Genomic DNA, 21,486 nt, shown 5'->3' on the forward strand with positions numbered 1-21,486 from the left:
CCTTGTAAACTTTAAAACCCCCTACGAGGCTAGGCCCAGATCCATGGCACAGCAGCCAGGCAGGTGGTCTCCACTCACAGCACACACCCTGCCACCCCCCGTCACAGGTATATTGACACCATCATGCACCTTATTAAGACCACCATTGGCAATGCTCCAGGCCCAAATGCAACTCCCAATATACACACCAAGTCTGACTTTATTGAATCCCTCTGTCTGGGTGGCCTGGAGCAAGGTGTCTGGAAAGAAGTGAATTAGGACTGGGTGAAGAGGTATATTAACTAGGATAATGCTAACTGCTATAACAAATAGACCCTAATGTGTAAAACAGCTAGAAGAAGTTGATTTCTCTCTCCCTTAACAGTCCAAAGCTGGTGTTCCTGGTTGATGGGTGGCTTGCCTTCTTACACTAATGTGGAGACCTAGGCTCCTTCCTTTTTGTGGCTCCACAAGCCCTTAGGGCTTCATCATCTTCTGTATCCAGTCAGCTAAAGGGGAAGGAGAGAATGTGGAGGACACATAGGGCTGAAAAGCCTTGGCACACACCACTCCACTCACATTCAGTTGGCGGGAACTAGTTAGCACATGGCCACACCTGACTGTGAGAGAGCCTGGGAAATTAAAGTTTAGCTGTGTGCCCAGGAGGACTAGGACATGAATTTGTGGTGAAGAATCACTCAGTTTCCGCCTCCGAAGGTTTCGGGTCATGGCCCTAGAAGGGGGCAGTGGAGTAGAGGGTAGAATATGGAAGAGGGGTGTCACCTTGTCCTTGTAGAAAGAGGGGTCCAAACTGGAGTGGTGGGTGACTTGAGGGCTCTAAGTAAGCCCATACTTGTGTAAAATACAAGTCCCGGGGCTTCCCTGGTGGTGCAGTGGTTGAGAATCTGCCTGCTAATGCAGGGGACACGGGTTCGAGCCCTGGTCTGGGAAGATCCCACATGCCGCGGAGCAACTAGGCCCGTGAGCCACAACTACTGAGCCTGAGCGTCTGGAGCCTGTGCCCCGCAACAAGAGAGGCCAGGACAGTGAGAGGCCCGCGCACCGCGATGAAGAGTGGACCCCGCTCGCCACAACTAGAGAAAGCCCTCGCACAGAAACGAAGACCCAACACAGCCAAAAATAAATTAATTAATTAATTAATTTAAAAAAAAATACAAGTCCCATAGTGGGTACATGCACATGTAAGAAAGAGGCCAACTGAGGACTCTGAAGAGCCTGAGTTCATCGGGGACTGGGCCAGGCTGAGGAAGCTGGGTGTCCCTCTTCAGTCGACGGTACTACACCAAGGTGGGACTTTTATGTGAATGACTATAAACGCACACGTGTCTTTGGGCACAGATGCGCCTGATCTGTTCCCTGCCCAGGTGGGCGAGCGTGTGCATACTTGGTTGCACGTGTCACTGGGGTGTCTGAGTTCATATGTGCCTGTGTTCATATGTGACAGGCAGGTGTGCCTGTCACATGCACATGTCTGAAGGGCTGTGCATACATATGACCGAACGCTCAGGTGTTCCTGACGAGGGAGAACCTGTGTGTTTCTAACCTGTACACCTGAAGGGTCTGTGTGTGCATGACCATGCATGCAATGTATCTGTTTGTCCACACCCAGGAACAGGCCTGCAAAGGACAGCCTGGAGATGTCTCAGGACAGAGGTAGTAACCGCACGTGCACAACTGCCAGGGGGAGGGGTGCTGAGTGTGCACATGCCCAGCACACAGCAGGTGTGGGATAGGTATGTGCTGAGTAAAGTACACAAGTGGACACTCAGATCACAGTACACATGTCCCTGTGTCTATGGTAGCCCCTGCAGGGTGTATGAAGTTGCCTAGGTGTGTGAATGTGTACTTCTGTGTGCCCAGATGTGCTCTTGGAACTCCCCAGGCTGGGCCAGACCAGGCTGGGCTCCTTGTTGGGCACACGGAGGCCTCTGCTGTGTGTTGGTGCCTGCATGGGGCACTGCTAAGGGTGCATTGGCGGCATGTGTATGTGCGTGTGAATGTGTGTGTGCGCGTGCGCACGCGCGCATGTGTGTGTGTGTGTGTGTGTGTGTGTGTGTGTGTGTAGGAAGAAGCATTCGCTCTCTTAGACCTTGCTTCTTTCTGTGGTTCGGTTTCTATAGAGACACTTCCTGTGGAAGAGAAAAGAGGTAGTGAGCTGGTGTTTCAGGATGTGAGGGCCCACAGGAGCGGAGCTGGGCTCTCTCTCTGCTGCCTGCCCTTCGTCGTGCAAGCTCTGGCCAGAGCTGCCCACAGTCCCCATGGTGGGCGCCCCCCGCAGCGGGGACCCGTGAACAGCAGCGGCATGCCAGGGAAGCCCAAGCACCTGGGCGTCCCCAACGGACGCATGGTGAGTGCGGGCTCCAGGCCAGGCCCACAGGGAGGGGGTGGGCACACCCAGGGTGGAGCCCAACAGGCACACCCGGCAGGGCTGGGCTAGAGCCTGCATGCTGCCAGCGGACGGGAGAAGTTGGGGAGAGGCAGCAGCAGGTGGTAGAACCTGGTACCCTCATCCCAGGACCTTCCAGATGGTTCTGATGGGGACCTGGGGCCACCCCAGGGATGAGGCCAGAGGAGAGCAGGCATAGGCTTCTGGCCCAGTCCCCACTGCTCTCTTACCTACTACTTTGGCACCATCTGGGGCTGCCTGCATCCTAGGGTAGCAGGGAGTCCCGGCATGCCCTTTGCCCCCTGTATACCCCTACGGGGACCCAAGCCCCCATACCTCACTTAGCCTCAGCCCCCTCCCTCACCCAGTGTCCTGATGCCCAAGGTCAGGTAAGGGGCAGCCCTTAATGGGTCATTGCCCTCCACCTAGACCTACTCCAGAGGCTTCCTGCCAGAACTAGCAGTCCTTGGGCAGCCTGGGATGGGTCAGCAGGGTCAGGCCCAGTTGGCACAGCTTCTGTCTGTTCTATTCCTGGACTACTAGGACGGGTGGGGGGACCTGAGCACTAGGGTGCCCCTGGCTGCTGCTAAATCTTCTCCCTGGCTGCTTGGCATCCAGGTGAGAGCTGCCCTGGAAGAGACCCGCTTCAGCAGATGGAACTGGCTGTGTCGGGCTTCTCTTCTCTCCCTAGGACACCAGCCCACTAGGCAGAGTCCCAGCCCCTCCTATAAACTCCGGAAAGTCCAGTGTCCTAGTCGCCTGCCCAGCCCCAGCCTAGTACTGTGGGACAAAGCCAATGGGTCCAGAGAGACCTGGGTTCTAATCTCAGCTCTGTTGTCCCTTACTAGAGGGTCCTCTCTGACCCTCAGTTTCTTCATCTATAAAAGGAGGAGTTTGAAATGGATTTCAAAGGCTTGCTGAGACGATTAAGTGGAATAATGAATATGAGCCCCCTGACCCACCGTGGGGGTTCCATAAATGTCAGCCCAATGCCCCCCTTCATTCTCAGCCCCTTTTCAAGGATCCCCTGCCTCACCAAGAAGCTGAGCCACTCCCCACCCCTACTCCTCCTCCTAATTCCCAAGACCTGTCTCCATACCTCTTCCTCCAGCATCTCTTTATTGGGCAGGAGAGAGGCAAATCCCTCCAAGCTGGCCGTGTCCCCCACCTCACTATCTCTACCATCAAACTAACTTTGGAAGTTCGAGCATCCATGGGCCTCGCACTCCCTGGAGGCATGATGCTTGGCTCACCCCTCCCAGGGCATCCAGGCCAAGGAGGAACACGCCCACTCCCACCCCAGAGGGCAACTGGGTTGCTGCTTCTGGGCAGTGCCCAGAGCTGCAGGGCAGCTGAGGGGGCCCAGAGACAGACCCAGCCTCTGCCCATCCCACATCAACCTATAACTTCTCTACTCACGAGTCATTCAGAGCAGGGAAGACCCCCAAGCTCTACCCCCAGCCCTGCAAGCCCACGGACACCCTGGCTTTTCTCAGCGACTTTCACACACAGGTTTATCTTTGCCCTTTCCGGGCCCATTCTGAACTCTGTGCCACCTCTTGGAATCCCGAGGGTCACAGATTGGCCACTTGCTGGCCATCGGGCAGCCTTCCGAGGCCACGCTCAGCTGAGAGGAGGGACAGACTGGCATCAGATGTGCATAGATGTAAGCCAGCTGTCAGCCTCCTTCCATGAGTTACCTCCTGAGGGAGGTTCAAAGGAGTACATGACATGCTGAGGGCAGCTGGCAAGAGAGGGACCCGCATTTGAACCAGGCCAATCTGACTCGATGCCAGGTCTCCTCCACCTCCCAGAACTGCCTGGCTCCGTCCTCCCCCACCTCCTCCTGCCACCAACCCCACCCACCACCACCATCATTCCCTGCTGAGGCAACTTCATTTGTCAGCCTCGTCTTTCTGTCACTCAGCTTGTCAGGGGGTTGCAATGAAACCTGTCACTTACAGATGGCTCCCAGCCTCCCTCCCAGAGATGCCTTCACACAGTCCCAACTGCCACTTCATTTGTTCACTCATGCATTCATTCAACAATCCCTCCTTAGGACCTGCTCAGTGCTGGCCCTGTCCCAGGCATCAAGGCCAAGGCCCATCGCCCTAGGCCCTGCCCTCAAACAGCTCCTGGTCTGGCAAGGCACAAAAGGCACGAGCGCAAATACCAGAATAAAATTAAGGTTTGAGTAAAAGCGGTAGGTCAGGAATAGAGAAAGCTTGAGGAGGACCTGGGAGAGAGAACAAACTTCTCCACTCACTTCGTACATTGTTGGTGTGGAAGATGTCCTGAAAGGATGTGCCAGCTGGAGGAGGGAACAACATGGGGAAAGGCCTACACGCAGGGAAACAGGATGTGTGTACAGGGACAAGGCCCAAGGGCTGGCGAGCCTAAAGCCTGGAGAGGAGCAGTTATTGCATCCTGTCACTCTCAGGTGCCCAGTTGGTCTTCCTGCACAGGAAGACCTGCAAGGCAGAGCCCACCGTACCTTGGCCTACATTCCTGGAGTCCAGCGCAGGGCCATAGGTCAGCTCCACAAAGCTGACTCAGGCTGAAGAGCCAGGCAGCCAGGGTTCTCAGTGGGTCTACCCAGAGAGGATCTCTGGGCCTCATTCACCCGAAGCCAGGATGAAATAAGATGATGATATAGAGGGCCGAGCCCAGAAGATGCTCAGTAAATCAGCCCTCCCTTCGAAGTCACCCCTCCAGGGGGCAGAATTCATCCAGGAGCCCCTGGGCCCTTTACCCCAATCAACCTTGACCATCTATGCCCCGAGAGCTGAGGCCCTGGGCCTCCCAGCTCCCCGGTACGTCTCCTGTTCACCCAGGAAGGCAGCTCAGTGGAGGGGAGACCTTAGGTTTCCAGAGTCAGGCACACTTGGGCCCTAATTTCAGCTCAGGCACTTCCCAGCTGTGTGATTTCTTTGGGCCAAGGTTTCCATATCTGTAAAATGGGCGTAATAATACCTGCCTCACAGGATAAGGATGTGAGGATGGAGGGAGGATGTGTGACACAGATGTGTGCCATCCATGTTCTCTCTCTGCCGGAGAGCTCAGGAAAAGTCGGGTCACCCTCACCTTTGTATTCTCAGATACCAGCGGCTCCCCCAGGGCCCATTTCCAAGGAAAAATGTTTGGCAAACTGAGGCCAGACCATGGGTTGGGGTTGCCGCTTGGCCACCACACCCTTCCTCATCCTTTCTTCCCCTTTTCTCCCATTCACTCACCACTTCTCCTCAGGCAGGCCAGGGTGGGGCAAGGCCAGCCCTGCTCAGCACAACTTCCCCAGACCCAGGAGCCTGGGCAGATCAGAGCCCCAGCCAGCGGCAGCAGCAGCATGCCACTCTCCCTGCTGCATGCCTGCCACATTCACAAATGGGGCCTCGCTGACTCATCCTTCCTGGCAGCTCCAGGAGGTTGGGAATGCTGAGCCCTATGCTACCCAGGGGGTAACTGAGGCCCAGAGAAGGGAAGTTACTTGCCTCAGAAGGGTCATTCTGGAATTGGACCCCATCCCTGCTCCCTGCCACCTCTGGATCTCCATCCTGTCTCAGACCCAGCTTTATGGGTTATTAATATCTAGTGGGGCAAGAGGGGCCCAGGAAGAACTGCATGGGGCGTTCGGAGTCAGAGCATCCCTGGCAAAGGGGGTGCCAGCGCCTCCTGTGAGGGCAGCGGAGGGCAACTTGGGCCCTTGTGGCTGCTTGGGAGCACCTGGGCAAAGAGGGTGCTCCTTGAGGAGGGAGTTCAGGCTGATTCCCTCCTACGATATAGGCCTGCCCTCCAGGAGCTACAGGCTGCTAGGGGAGAGGCCCAGACACAGGTGGGCAGCAGTGTGGTGGGCAGGGGGATTCGGGGCAACTGGTGTTTAGGGAAGACTGATGTCAACAGGCAGAGACTGGAGAGCCGTAGGGTGGGGGGAGCAGGAGCAGATACCAGGCAGAGGAAACAGTAAAGCAGGAAGCAGGAATGTGAAGAGGTGTGGGGAAAATAGAAGTTTGATGAAGTGTAGGGTGGAGGTGAGGGGGAGGGCAATGGGGGAGGCTGAAGGGGTTCATTAGTCAGGCTCAGGCAGAGCTTCAGCAGTAACCCAGCAACTGCTCTGCCTCCCAGAGTGAGGAGTGGGGCCAGAAGAGGGCCTGGGAGCCAGCCCCACATAAAGACACAATCCATTCAACGTGATGTAAAGAACAAAACAAAATAGGAGTGAAGCCAAGCCCAGGCCCCTCTGCCTTCCCTGGGGTCCTGGGCTGCCCACAAGCATCCCGTGCCCCACCCCCCCACACACGGAAAAGTGCAGTGGAGAGCCCTGAGCAAGGGAGAGGCTGAGTCCTGGGTTGGAGGGCGGGCCAGAGAGAGGCTGGTGTGTGGTGGGTGCGGGAGGAGGGAGGGCCAGGTGGCCACCGTGGAGTGGGAGGGGAAAGTCAGGATGGTTCCCGGAAACCTGGACAGAGGGAGGTAACCAAGGCTGGGAACAGCCACAGAGCAGCCTGGGGAGGAAGAACGTGGGACAGGCAGGTGCAGGCATGAGGGCTGCTGACAGGAAAGGGAAAGAATAGTTGGAAGGGACCTTGGGCTTCAACTTGTCCCCTTCACACACCCCAGGAGTTGAGACTTTGTCCTGCAGCCCCGGGAGAGAATTCCCATGAAGCTGTCAGATGGGCGAGTGCAAAGGCAGCAGGGCAAAGGCTGGGGCAGCCAGGGGAGGGCGTGCAGGGTGGTTCCATGTCCAGCCTCCCTCTGCACAAGCTTTCCCTCCTCCTCCGTAATGTCTTATCCCCGTGCTCCAGCTTGGAGACAGGCTCAGGGAGGGGCCCAAGGTTGTAAAACTAGAAAAGGACAGGGCTAGGCTTTGAATCTGTGTCTGACAGACCCGATCCCTGTGTTCTTCCCTCTACCGCAGGGCTTGGCAAAATTGAAAGCTGAAGCAGGGCCAGACACCAATACTAATGCAACAACAATAATAGTAATGTTCCTTGAATATTTACCACATGCCAGATAGTGTTCTGAGTTCTCTTTCTATGTATATTTAACTTATTTAATCACAGCAAGCCTTTGAAGTCCTGACCATTATTTGCCCCATCTGTATAGAGGGAGAAACTAAGGCACAGGGAGGTAAAGTACTCTGCCCAAGGTCACACAGCACAAATGTGAACTCAGGTAGTCTGGGGCCTGCCTCCATAAATAACATAAATGCATCAAACTGGCCCCACAGACCTCTGAGCAGAGTGCGAACCCCTTCTAGGGAAAGTGGTTACTGCTCAGGGCCAGCCAAGGTTGCCATGCTGGGAAGAAGCTCAAGGTAGCTGGGGCAGAAAGCTGGGGTTTCATGTAAAACTCCTGACTTTCAAATATGGGAAACCCCTTTAAAGTTAAAAAAAACAAAAACATTCTGATATTAATAATGTCCTACTTATTTGCAGGCCAGCTCTGGCCCACAGATGTGTGACCCGGGTGCTCCCAGGTTGGGGAACAGAGAGGGAGATTCCAGCCGGGAGGGCAGGGAGAGTCTTCCTGGGGAGGAGATGTTTGCAGACTTGTTTCCAGTAGGGATGGAACGAAGGGACAGGTGGCGGAAGCTCCTGTGACAGGACCTAGTGAAAATGTAGGAGGTGAGAGGGAGGAAGGAACTGGGGATCAGTCAAGCCCTGGTGTTAGGAGCCCAGGTGATGGGAGGAAAACAAGATTCAGGGAAGCTGGTTCCGTGCCCTGCTTTGGTGGTGGCAGAGGTGGCTTCCATTTGGGACTGGCTGAGTTGGAAGGGCTTGTGGGGCATTTGGGTGGAGATGTCAGTAGGAAGTTGGCTATGTGTGTTTGAAGCTGGGGAGGTGTGGGAGGGAGAAAGGGCCCAGAACAGAGTCAGAGATGGGTAGAGGCCACCTTGCGTGTATAGATGATGAGGAAGCTGGAGGATTTGCTAGGAAGGTAGGAAGACCGAGGGAAACCACTGCAAGAGTCATTTTGAAAGGAGGGTTTTTCTGTTTCACTAATGGTTGGGATTCCCAGAGAAGTCAGAGTTGTGCATGTGGGGGAAGGGGGGATGTGCAGAGGAAGGGATTGGCCTCTACAGCTACTCACAGGGTAGTCCATAACCAGCAGCATCAGTGCTTGGGATCTTGTCAGAAATGGAGAGTCTTAGGCTCTCCTGAACCTGAATCTCTGGAGGTTCCCCCCTCCATCATTCTAATGCACACTAAAGTTTGAGAACCACTGCTCTCTACTATAAAATAGCATCCTGTGCCCTGCCCATGGTGGGGTGTTTCCAAGAGGAGGCAGTTGCAATAAGGAGATCATCAGTTACAGAGACACCTCTCCTTCCTCAAAGACAACAGCAAACATTGATATAACACCTGCCACATGCTGGCCACTATTCTAGATGCTGGAAATATATTAAACTGATTTGATCCTCACAGCAGGCCCAGGAAGTAAGTTAACTATTATTATCATCATCCCTCACTTACAGATGGAGACAAACAAGTTACTTGCCCAAAGTCATACAACTAGTAAGTGGCAGAGACAAGATTAAAAGTTTGTGTTCCTACCCACCATGCTCTACACCCAGGCTCACCCAGTGGGTGCTGGGGGTCAACAGGGGTGACTGGGGTGTACCTGGTATAAGTCCCAGTGCACATAGTGGTTGGCACATGATGGAAGGGGAGCCAGGGGCAGCCTGAGCAAAACCCTGAGCAAGCAGTGACCTGGCTGAGAATGCCCAGTGTGGCCCTCCAGGCAGAGAAGAACACAGCTCCAATCCTGGGGGCTGGGCCTAGAACTATCCCTTGAGAATCCACCCTGGGCTCTACTCTGACTTTCTACCTCGGGTTTCTTGTAGGTTCTGGCTGTCTCAGATGGAGGTAAGTGACAGAGTATGTGGAGGAAGCCTGGCTGGGGTGGGGGTGGGGGCTGAGGGGGGTGTATGTGGAAACAGCGTGGGGATACCCCTGCCATTTGCTGTCTTTCCAGGAAAAGTACCTGAGATGGGATTGGGCCAGGGGCTGGGGAAGGCTGCAAGGCTCAGCTGCACTTGTCCATCCCCCTGCAGAGCTGAGCAGCACGGCGGGACCCCAGGGCCAGGGCGAGGGCCGAGGCAGCTCCCTCAGCATCCACAGCCTTCCCAGTGGCCCCAGCAGCCCCTTCCCCACCGAGGAGCAGCCTGTGGCCAGCTGGGGCCTGTCCTTCGAGCGGCTGCTGCAGGACCCGCTGGGCCTGGCTTACTTCACTGTAAGCCCTGGGGTGGGATAGGGAGGGCGGATGGCAGTGGCCACCAAGGGGGGAAGGGGGGAGGGCATGGGAGAGGGCATGGATGGAGTTTCAGGCTGGCCAGAGTGGGACTCCTCTGTCAGCTGCCTCATCTGGCCTTTCTCTGGCACTCTCTTACTCTTCTCCCAGCTGGGAAGTTTCCTTCTCTCTGCCTCTTATTTTCTCTCTGTGCCTCCGGATCTCATCCCATCTGTCTGTCTGACCCTATCTGTCTGGCTTGGCCTCTTGGCCCTCTCTCTATACCAATCTCTTGGACCACATCCCCTGACTGGGTCTCTGTGTCTCACCTCTGTGTCTGTGCCTCCTTCTCCCCACCCCTAGGAGTTCCTGAAGAAGGAGTTCAGTGCTGAGAACGTGACTTTCTGGAAGGCCTGCGAGCGCTTCCAGCAGATCCCGGCCAGCGACACCCAGCAGGTGGGGAGAAGGGGGAACTGAGGCGGCGAGATGAGACCAGGGCCTGAGCCATGCCCCTGACCTTCTCCTGTCCGTCCTGCCCCAGTTAGCTCAGGAGGCCCGGAACATCTACCAGGAGTTCCTGTCCAGCCAGGCACTGAGCCCTGTGAACATCGACAGGCAGGCCTGGCTTGGCGAGGAGGTGCTGGCGGAGCCCCGACCGGACATGTTCCGGGCACAGCAGCTTCAGGTGAGCGGTCCCGGAGGCGCGGCCTGGGATAAGGGGCGGCGCCTTGGAAGGGAGCTCGGTGGAGCAGAGGCAGGGCCAGATCCAACGGCGGAGCCTGAGCGGCAGAGATGGTGGGGATGGGGTGGGGAAGAGAGCAAATCTGGATGCTGGGACCCAGCTAAACGATGGGCAGGGCGCGGGTCAGAGGTAAGAAAAGAGGCGACAGTGAAGGAGGGGCTAGGGGCGGGACCTGGAGCAAGGAAGGGCTAGGGGCTCGTTCCCTAGGTTGGGGACGCCGCCAAACCCCAGGGCCGAGTCTGGGACTCTGGCGGCTCGCAGAGCGCCCTCTCCAGCTCACCGCCCCGGGAACCGGCTCCGCAGATCTTCAACTTGATGAAGTTCGACAGCTATGCACGCTTCGTCAAATCCCCGCTGTACCGCGAGTGCCTCCTTGCGGAGGCCGAGGGTCGCCCCCTGCGGGAACCTAGCTCCTCGCGCCTTGGCAGCCCTGACGCCACGAGAAAGGTGCGGACGACGGCCTGTGGGGGCAGGCGGCTGGGTGCAGATCTAAGAGGGTGTGCCCACGGTCTGCCTGCGGGTGCGGCCCGGCCCAGTGCCAGTGGCTTCCCTGTATCTTGCAGAAGCCGAAGCTGAAGCCCGGAAAGTCGCTGCCGCTGGGCGTGGAGGAGTTGGGGCAGCTGCCGCCTGCTGAGGGCCCTGGGGGCCGCCCGCTCCGCATGTCCTTCCGCAGGGGTGAGGGCAGAAGCGGGCCGCAGAGATGAGCGGGGTCGGGAGTCTGGGCAAGCCTGGAGAACACCCCCTTCCTCCTACTGGTCCCGCAGTCTCTAAGACTGTGAAAATCGAAATGCAGGTCCGTGTGACCCCCATGTTCCCCTGGTGGTTCGGTTCCCACGCTAGACCCCAGAAGTTTGGGAAGCCCCTCTCAGCAGCGAAGCTTCCAGGAACCCAAACCACGTTAGACCCCTGCAAAAGGGCTCCACCAGGGTCCGCCTGGCTGGGAGAGGCCTCGGCAGAGAGGTTGGGGGAGGGGCTGTCCTGCTCATTCTCCCTCTCCCCTAGAACTAGGGGGCGGTGCGTCAAACTCAGCCTTGCGCCGAGAGTCCCAGGGGTCCCTCAACTCCTCCGCCAGTCTGGACCTCGGCTTTCTTGCCTTTGTCAGCAGCAAATCTGAGGTGAGCCCACTGCTGGGGGAGATGAGGTGTGGGCTCGGGCCACTACTCCGGCCCCTTTGTGGGCCACCGTCATTCCAAGTCACCGGCCCCACTTCATCCTCCACTTGATCCAAATGGCCAACCACTCAGCCTCCTCACTTTCTTCCTGTCCTCACCACATTGGGCCCCATGCATGTTATGGGTGCACATCCTCTTCAGCCGATGTGTGTGCACGTGTGGGTGCCCAGGTGTGTACAGCACGTGTGTAGCAGTCAGTGGGTGGACCTGTCTCTGGGTGCCCATACGCTTGGGTGAGCATACATGTATTCCTGTAGGAGGATGTATCCTGCCTGCCTACAAGTGTGCCCTTGGGCATGTGTATGCCTGTGTGTGCCCCAGTGAGCTTACGTGTCTGTGTACCTGTCTGTGTGTCCTTGCATGTGTACACATCACCTCCCTTGACACCTGCTCTGAATCAGAGCCATCGGAAGAGCCTTGGGAGCTCAGAAGGTGACAGTGAAAGCCGACCAGGGAAGTATTGCTGCGTGTACCTGCCTGATGGCACAGCCTCCTTGGCCCTGGCCCGACCTGGCCTCACCATCCGTGACATGCTGGCAGGCATCTGTGAGAAACGAGGCCTCTCTCTACCTGACATCAAGGTCTACCTGGTGGGCAACGAGCAGGTGCGAACCTGGCCTGTTCCCCAACTCTAACTCCCTTCCTGATCCTGAACCCACCCCCATTCCTGTCTCTGCTCAGCCATGACCCCAACACCAATTCCACTTCTAATTCCAACCCCATCCCCTATCCCCACCCCCTTCCTAACTCCAGCCCCCACCACAGCCCCCCTGCCCCATGCCCAACTCCAAATCAACCCAGTACCACCTCCTCACTCAAACTCAGATATCCACTCTCATCCCATGAAAATCCTGTGCCCACCCCATTCCCATCCTGGTTTCCAGCTTCATCCATCATCCTCACTGTGATAGTCTCTGGGAGGAAGAGTAGGGGAAAACCACTGCTGGAGCTGAGTTTTTCCCTGTCACTCCCAGAGTTCAGACTGCCCATCCCTGAAATGGCCATTTGGGGATCCCTTACTTCCTCTGCCACCAGGGGCACACAACTGCACCCAACCTATGAAAAACTTTCCTTTAGGTACAAACTAACATAGCTTTAAAGAGGAGGCTAGAGCAAAATTCACTTAAACTAAACCATCCAATAAGGGGGAATCTAAAGGAAGGATGCCGTATCCCAGGGAGACCCGTCAGGATTTCATTCACCCAATAAACAGTCCTAAGCCCCTGCCAGGTGGGGGCAGAGGGAGCCAGGCTGAGTTCTGTCCTCCAGGTCCAAAGGCTGGAGGTGAGCCAGGCAGGATGTGATCAGGAGGAGGAGTTGAAGCTCCAGAGAGTTTCTGGGTCAAGGAAGGCATTTCTGGTTGGTCCCAGGAGGCTTCATGGAAGAGGTGGCCGTTGATGAGGATGAGGACAAATTTGCCTGGCAGAGCTGTGGGGGGAGGACATTCCAGGCACAGGTGGGTAAGAAGTGCAGGGCAGGTTCAGGGGCCTGGAGTATGGGAGTATAAGGGCCACAGTAAGAGAAGCTCTGCCCACTTTCTTGGGCCACCCAGGCAGCCTCTGCAGCCCTGATGGGTTTTCATGTCTGCTAAATATAACTTCACCACCCACACTCCACCTGTCCCTGCAGCACAGCACAGGCCTATTGCCTGGGAGGGCTGCCTCCCAGCCCTGGGCTTGTGCAGGCAGCAGGGCCTCCAGGAGTGGTAATTACTACAGCTACTTTTATGTACCTACTGTGTGCCAGGTGCTGTGCCAGATACTTCGCATCCTTCTGGCCTCACAGCTGTCTTGCGGGGAAGAGCCCTTTTTGCAGTGAGGAGACAAGAAGTGTCCTTAGTAGGTGGGAATGGAGAGAAGTGGACAAGTGTAAAAAAAAGGGACAAGGCCTGGGTGGCTGACCAAGGGTAGGTGGTGAGGGAGGAAATGCGTCCAGCTGGTCCAGTTGGTTTTCCCACGCCTGAGGGACAAGGGGCAGCTGTCCAGGAGGCAGATCCTGACCTGGCTCAGGAAGAGGTGGCCCCATGATCCAGGACTTAAGCCTGCCCCTTAACCAAGCAGCCCCATTACCATTTCGTGCCCACCCCACCTCCATGTTTCTCATAACTCTGTTCCTTTTCCAAGCCTGTCCAGCATTCTTGCCACTAGGCTCTGATCCAGCCTGGTCTCGTACTCTGTCGGCATCTCTATGGCTCACCCGACCACCGGCCCTTCCCTCTGGCCCTTAGGGAGCCTCAGTGGCGGCCCTGGGAGGAAGTGATGATTGTTCCCTCAGACCCTGGGGATGGGGGAGGAGGGAAGGAGAAGGAATTTTGAGACCCTGCCTGGCTCCTGCAGAAGGCCCTGGTCCTGGATCAGGACTGCACCGTGCTGGCGGACCAGGAAGTGCGGCTGGAGAACAGAATCACTTTCGAGTAAGTGTCTGTCGCTCCAGTCTAGGGTCCGGGGGTCCCAGCACTCGCTTGGGTCCCAGTTCTGGCTGCTGTTCTCCCTCCAAGTCCTGCCCCTGGTGCTAACCCCGCCCCTTAGGCTAAGGTCCCACCCCCAAGAGGTCCCACCTCCCCAGTTCAGGCTCCACCCTCTCTCCGGCCAGTCCCAGGTGGGTTGGGGGAGAGGCGCGGCGGGCTCTGCAACCTTCCGCAGCGCCAGGGTCCCGCGCAGGCTCGAGTTGGCGGCGCTGGAGCGCGTGGTGCGGATCTCCGCCAAGCCCACCAAGCGGCTGCAGGAGGCGCTGCAGCCCATCCTGGCGAAGCACGGCCTGAGCCCGCAACAGGTGGCGCTGCGTCGGGTGAGCCGTGTGGCCGAGGGGCAGGGGCGGAGCGGGGCGGGCTGCCTGTCCCGCGGGCTGCTGACCTGTCCCCTCAGCCAGGCGAGAAGCAGCCGCTAGATCTGAGGAAGCTAGTGAGTTCGGTGGCGGCCGAGAGATTGGTTTTGGACACTCTCCCAGGTAAGGGACGTTGGCCCAGGGGCTTGTAAGGGACCGCTCTGGCCCAAGAGGAAGGGGGTCCAGGCGAGAGGCAGACAGGAACGGTGGCCCTCTCTGCCGCAGGTGTGAAGATCCCTGAAGCTGGCGACATGTCCCCCTGCTGCAGCCAGGTGAGCGAGGGACTGGGCACCCTCTTTTGCCCGCCAGCCTCCCCTCCCGGTTGTGGCTCTAACCCCACATTCTCGCAGGGCGGCCAGCCTACAATCCAGGACAAGGCCGCCCACCTCCCTCCACTGTCCCTGAACTCACTGGCCCAGGCACCCAGTAGTATCACTGGGAAGCGGCAGACCTGTGACATTGAAGGTACATTGGGGATGATGGCGGCTAGGGACCAGAAGGGTTGGGGACCGTTGAGGGTGGGTGGCCTTAGAGAGCCTTGAGCTGAGGCAGGGGCCTGGATGTCACTGGGGCTGGAACAGGGTCCACTGGGGTTGAGGGACCAGAAAGGCTGGGACAGGGGGTGGGATGGGGGCATTGGTGCTGGGGTCAGGGAGGCTGTGGCCATAGTAAGGGCAGCAGGACTGTGGTGGGCTAGCATAGGTGGGTCTGCACCCATGGGCCCCTTGACTCTGCGGCCATCCCCAGGCCTGGTGGAGCTGCTGAACCGGGTGCAGAGCAGTGGAGCCCATGACCAGAGGGGCCTTCTGCGCAAAGAGGACCTGGTGCTTCCAGAATTTCTGCAGCTGCCTGCCCAGGGACCCAACTCCCAGGAGGCCCCACCACAGACTGAATCAGCGGCCCAGCCCAAGGGGAGCCCCTCAGACTCCACTGTGCACTCGGCCCTCTGACAGCTGCCCAACCATCCAGGCCGGCTGCCTGGCACCTGGCGGGCCAAGCATGCCATGGGCCCGCTCTGCATGCCCTGTCTGTGCCATGAGTGTCCCTGGCCCCTTCCTGCCACGGGCAGGCCCGCAGGAAGAGCTGGGAGGGGATGGAGAGGGGACTCAGAGGAGTGACACTCCACAGCTGCCACCACTTGGTCCCTTACAGGCTTGCTTGTCCATCCCTTGCTGCCAGGCCACCAGGGGGAAGTGGGCCTAGGCCCCAGTGCAGGTGTGCCCAACACGGAGGGGCGGCGTTGGCAGTGCCAGCCTCCCCACCATGTGCCAGGCCTCAGCAGGGAGTAGGAAGAGGGGCCGGCTCTTCCTCGGGGAGCTGGTATGAGTAAGGCCTGGGGGTGCAGGCAGGCAGGCAGCCCCTCCCGCTACCCACAGAGACGCTACTGGACTTTTGGATTTTGCAGTTGGCTTGGGGCAGCTGGGTTTGTCCTGGATGTATGATATTGTTATTATAATAATTATTATTATTCTGCCATGGGGCGTGTTCCTTGTGTGCCAGTCTACCCTGTGTGCCACCCCCACCCCCAAACTGCGTTGCCTCTGTCACCAGGGTCATGCCAGGAAGCCCTTGGGGACCTCAGGATGTACCCCCTGACTTCCTGTTGTCAGAACCTCTCTTCCTGACTGCACAGAGTATGGGGTGTGAGAGTGAGAGAGAGACAGAGACAGCCAGAGAGAATGAGGGAGGGAAGGAGGAAGCAGGGGAGGGAGGGAGGAAGGGGAGGGAGGGGTGGACCCCTCTGGGGAGCTGTGCCTCTGCTGGTGTCATTGTGCTGTTCCTCAGTCTCTGAATCTGAGTACAGTGTCTGGTCGCTGTCCTGTTTCTACTGGGGACTGAAAGTGTCTCTGTAGACATGGCGGTGGGCTCTTTTGGATTCATCGAAGGCCTCGAGGAGGACACTGGTTTTTGTGGTGGGGGCAGGTTCTGCCCCCTGCCTGCTTTGGCTGGGTGGTCTTCTCTGTCCCCCGGCAGCCAGAGAAGCCCACAGCCCACACAGGGAGGAGGAGCAGGGAGAACCCCAGAAGGAGAGCCCCGGCCTGGGGGCAGAGAAGCTAGACTCAGTCCCGGTGCTGCTGTGACAGAGGAAACAAGGGGACGCAGGAGCCTTGAGAAGGCACTGGGGGAGTGAGGGGCCATCTTGACCACCTCCAGCAGGTTGAGCTCTCTTCCCGACTCCAGGTCTTTGTACTTGCTGTCCCCTCTGCCAGGGGCTCCCCATACCTGCCCCCTATCTTGTAACTGGCTCCTCACCCGTGAAGTTCCTGGGAGAGATCAGTGCGGTTTGCTGGCCTTTCTCTAGAAGTGGAGCGCAAGCCTTCCTCAGGGGGCCTTCATGGCTTGTAAACAAGAAAAATTTATTTCTCACAGTTCTAGAGGTCAAAAGTCCAAGATCAGGTGCAAATATGGTGGGGTTCTAGTGAGGACCTTCTTCCAGGTTGTAGACAGCCAACTTCTGTGTCCTCATATGGTGGAAGGGGTCAGGGAGCTCTCTGGTGTCTCTTTGTAAGGGCACTAATCTCACTACATCCTCATGACCTACTCACCTCCCAAAGGCCCACCTCCACGTACCATCACCTTGGGCATTGGGATTTCAACATATGAATTCAAGGGGACACAGATATTTAGACCATAGCACAAGGTGACCAGGAAAGCTCTACTGAGGTGTGTAAGCTGAGACCTTCAATGAAGCGGGACTTTGGTGTTTGTAAGTCTTAGAAATCCCACTCAGAGTCACAAGCACACACACACTGAAAGAATGCATTGGCTTGTCTAACGAAGAAGTCTAGGAGTGGCTGGGTAAATTTAGGAGTTTAGATCATTTTAGTCAGGAATCTCCGTCCATCTCAGTCCTGCTTTCTTGCGTTGGCTTCATTTGCACGCGTGTTCTCTCCCTGCATGTCCTTTCTGCAAATCCCCAAAGGACGGTAGGAAATGACCAGGATTGGGATTCTGACTGGGGTCAGAGGATCATTCCTGAAGCACACTGAGTAGCCAAGCCTGGCTCATGAGATGACCTTAACAGCCAGAGGGCTGGGCCAAGCCAGCCAAACAAAATGGGCTGAGGGGGCAGAGGGCTGAAGGCCAGGTAGAAGAGCCACCATAGAGGTCAGCCCCTACAGGAGGAGGAATTCACATCTCCCGAGGTCCCCAAGTCAAGCATGCTCCATCCTTTATCTCATTTTGTCCTCACAACAAAACAGCCTGGTGGGGATGAAATCAAGGCTGCAGGGGGGCAAGTGACTAGTCCAGGATCATGCAGGGGATTGCTGCTGGGGTGTCACCAGCACTCAGGCTGTCTGACTCAGGGACACACACCAAGCAGGGCCTGGATGCTGTAGAAACCCCCACTGGGGAGCCAGGGCCCTCTCAGAGGAGGGCACGTTGATGTGGCTACCCTGGGGGGGGGGCGGAGTTTGGGAATTTCTACTAAAAATTAAAAACACACAGCGTGTGACTCCAGCAGTGCCACTAGAGAATCACTCACTTCTGGGCACGTGGACGCCCATTGCTGCAGGGTTGTCTATTGCCTGAAAACTGGCAGAAGTGTATAGGGGTGGGGGGTAGGGTAACACAACACACGCTCTGCGATACCACACAGCAGATAAAGAATTGGGTACAGCATGTCCTGCCATGGAAGGTTCTCCAAGACAGTTTGGTAAAAGAATGCAGAGCAATGAACATGGCATGATACCTTTATATAAACCACAAACACACAGGCACTTATAAGTGTACGGAAAAGAGAGAGAATGTTCTAGAAGGATACATACCAAACTGACAGGGAGATGGGAAGCAGACCGGGAAGGGGTAGTGGTCAAAGGAGACTTTCACCTTTGCTTTAATTTTTTTTTAAAGGATGCAATTAAAAATAATTATAATAACACAAAGAACTCCGGAAAGCCACTTCTTTGTCACTGCTGGCCTGCCATCCCTTTCTCCATAAGTGGTACCCAGATCTTCCATTAGGGGCTTCAGCCCACTGCCCCCTCAGCCCATTTTGACTGGCTGGGTGTGTCCCTCTGCCACAATCCCCTTGTGATCTCCTCCCCATCGTGCCCCCTGAAGCAGCCCTGAGCCCTCCCTGTCCCAGCCTGGCCAGGCCCCAGCTGCAAGGAAGGGGGTCAGGGGCACCAGCTGGTTAACCCCTGGGGCCATGTTTCAAAGTCACTGCACAGAGGTGGACTCCTGGGTGGTGGGGAAAGGTAGCAGAGCTGCTTCCCCTCATCCCACCAGGTGGGAAGCCCGGAGAGGAGTCGGCCTGTTCACCCAGCACCCAGTGTGAAGGAAGGGAGAGAACACACATCTGCTGACCACTCTGCAGCCTCCAACACCCCCATCCTACAGAGTTCACAGGCTGACAGAGGAGGCGTGACTTCCTCAAGGACACCCGTGGGGCCCAACCCCATGTGGCTCCAAGCCTCTAAGAGAGAATCTGTCTCTTGTCCCCCCACCCACCTTAATAGCCTTGGGGTACGGGATGGGCACAGGGTGAGAACAGGGCACACAGTGACCTTGGCTCTGGGCCAGCGTGGGAGCAGGTAGAGGCATTGGCTGCTCACCTGGAGCCGGGCTGCAAGCACTGTTCTCTGGGGACAGCCACCCCACCCCCAAGGGCGAGCACAGCGTGCACCCGGTAGGGGGCCTGGTCTGGTGATCACGTGACTCAGACTTATGGGGGATTAGAGGCTGGAATTCAGCTTCCACAGGGAAATGAAGGCCCAGATGGGGAGGAACACACATGGTTGGTTACAGTGAGTCAAATGCAGCCAGAGCTGGGCACAGGCCCGTACCACTGTACAACCACAGGGGGCGCCATTCATGTCCACCATGGTCCTGGGGGTGTCCAAGAAGAGCTAGGGACATGAACATGTGTATGTGTCCTGTGACTCCTGCAGGGAGGGACTGAGTGAGTGGTGCTCTGTGACCATCTCAGCTCCTGTCTCCAGAGAACTGGCTTGGGGGTAGAGCGGAGGCAGAAAGCCAAGGAGGTGAATGAGCATCCTACCTGCAGGCCAGCCCAGAGTGCCAGCTGCCAGGACGAAGTGGCCAGCTAAGATTGGTGGACCGGGGTGACCCTACAAGCCAAGGAGGCCCCCATCTTCCTGCCCCATTGCCAGGAAGCACTGAAGGAACCCAGAACCCAGACCCAAAACCTGAAGCTTGGAGTGTGGAACTGGAGCTTGGAATCTGGAGCACAAAGCCTGGATCTGGGGCCTGAAGCACAGACCCAGAACCTGGAGGCAAGAGCCGGAAGCCCAACCTGGTGTCTGGAATCTGAAATTGAAGATTAGGGCTCAGAACCCGGAGCCCAGTGCCAAGAACCAGAGCCCCGAGCTTGACATCTGATGTCTAAAACTGGAGCCCGAGACTGCAACTCAGATACTGGAGCCCACTTGAGGCCAGAACCAGAGTGGGGACCCCAGAAATTGGAGACAAGCTCCAGGCCCAGAGCATGAAGGCCAGGACCTGAAGTCTGAAGCCAACCTCCGAGCTTCAGGTCTGGAACCCAGAAGCCAGAGCCTGGGACCACCAACTGGGAGTTCACAGCCTCCCGTTCAGGCCTGGTCCCTGAGGCCAGCAGGAAGGGCATAGGACTGGGGCCATGTAAGGAAGGGAACTGCGGGGGAAGAGGTGATTTCTGAGAAAAGCCCAAAGCAGCCTCAGCTCTTTTGGCCACAGACTTTGGCCTTGTCAGTCAATGAGTGACCGGCGCTTGGGCCACCAGGATTAATCATTACATGGGGCACTTATCCCCCAAACAAGGACAGGGCATCATCAGATCAGCCGCCCCTGCCCTGGAACCAGAGGATCTAATGTAGCCTTGGGCTCCCCCTCTGGAAAGTGGGTCTCAGATGGGACAACGTCTCAGGGCCCTGCCTGATCTGTGCCGGGCAGCTCAGATCAAAACCCAGGCTCTCTAAGAGAGGGCAGTCAAGAGGGCCAGGGGAGGGACTGCTCTGTTCCCAGAGGGAGGTGACAGGTGACCCCTACTGTGTCACTCAGCCTGCTGGTGAGAGTGGCTGCTTTGACCGCAGATACAGAGAGGATGCATCCGTGTGTGCTATGCACACTCATGCTGTGTTGGTGTGCAGTTGTGCTGGCTGCATGCCGGGCAGGAATGTTGATGCCCATATTCCCGACGTACAGCACTGTGCCGCCTCCGTGGGGCTTATATGTTGGTTGAATATTAAAAAAACATATTGATGAGAAGAGGCACAAGTTTCTCAAACTGTGCTGATGGGAAACCCTGTTGTCATTAACCAGATCCCCTCAAAAAATCCAGGTCATGAACAGATGGTCTGGAATGTCAATTTTTCCTCCTTTGATTGTCGTTAAACTTTAGGTCCTGCAGAAAACTTACATGCAGCAAATTGTGTGTATTTAAGGAGCAAATGGATCTTAACAGAGAATTGCAGAAAGGGAGAATAACTGGAGCTGGTTGTGCCAGCTTCCACAGATTGCTCCCTTTCTGGACCACACACTTGCTCTTGGGACCATTCTCTACTCCGTTCAACAATCATGCTGCTCCTGGAGAAATCCTTGTCGTTGGTGTGACGAAATTCAGTGTCTGTCAGCCTGTCCCATGCACGTTAGCCATGCTGTCTCTGCTCCCACCTCCTTTTCCTTCCCTTCTCCCAGCACTGCCCCGACTAGGCTCTCAAGGGTCACTAAATCCACTCTGTTCTCACGTTTCCTGACAGCAGCATTTGATCTTGCTGACTAGGGTATCTCTTTCAAAACGTGGGCAAACCAGGGGTGGGGATGGTGGTGTGCTGAATTTGGCGATTGGGATTGATATGTATACACTAATGTGTATAAAATTGATGACTAATAAGAACCTGCAGTATAAAAAAACAAACAAACAAAACAAAAAACAAAACAAAAAAAAACCGTGGGCAACCCTGGCTTCTGGGGCATCTGCTTTTCTGCTCTTCCTCCCTATCCCTGCCGAGCCTCTTCCTGTGTCCTCCCTCAAATGTGAGTGCTCCTCTGGGCTTGGCTGGGTCTCTCCTCACTGTGCACACTCTCCCTGGGGGCACCTTCACCTGAGGTCACGCAGGCAGGAAGCCAAGTCACACTGCACCCTGACGCTGTGACAGGATGCTGGTCTTTGGACTAGCAGGGGTAGGATTTAAAAG

At 56.7% G+C, this 21,486-nt stretch overlaps 1 protein-coding gene across 3 annotated transcripts; it reads left to right on the forward strand.

Moving 5' to 3' along the window:
* Nucleotides 1–2,302: 2,302 nt before the first annotated feature.
* RGS14 (regulator of G protein signaling 14) lies at nt 2,303–15,719 on the forward strand. Of its 3 annotated transcripts, none has more exons than XM_068534652.1 (15): nt 2,303–2,347; nt 9,225–9,246; nt 9,435–9,613; nt 9,974–10,066; nt 10,152–10,295; nt 10,656–10,799; nt 10,916–11,027; nt 11,355–11,467; nt 11,926–12,129; nt 13,861–13,937; nt 14,185–14,311; nt 14,389–14,470; nt 14,573–14,619; nt 14,698–14,812; nt 15,095–15,719. In XM_068534652.1, the coding sequence occupies exons 1-15, from the start codon at nt 2,303–2,305 to the stop codon at nt 15,295–15,297; spliced, it is 1,707 nt and encodes a 568-aa protein (XP_068390753.1). In that variant the 3' UTR covers nt 15,298–15,719. The 3 variants fall into 3 exon arrangements, with proteins under 3 accessions (XP_068390753.1, XP_068390755.1, XP_068390756.1); XM_068534654.1 differs by having other exon boundaries at nt 13,864–13,937; XM_068534655.1 differs by lacking the exon at nt 14,698–14,812 and having other exon boundaries at nt 15,095–15,297.
* Nucleotides 15,720–21,486: the final 5,767 nt, after the last annotated feature.

The sequence above is a fragment of the Eschrichtius robustus genome, chromosome 2 (genome assembly GCF_028021215.1).
Source record: "Eschrichtius robustus isolate mEscRob2 chromosome 2, mEscRob2.pri, whole genome shotgun sequence".
NCBI classification, from domain to species: Eukaryota; Metazoa; Chordata; class Mammalia; order Artiodactyla; family Eschrichtiidae; genus Eschrichtius; species Eschrichtius robustus.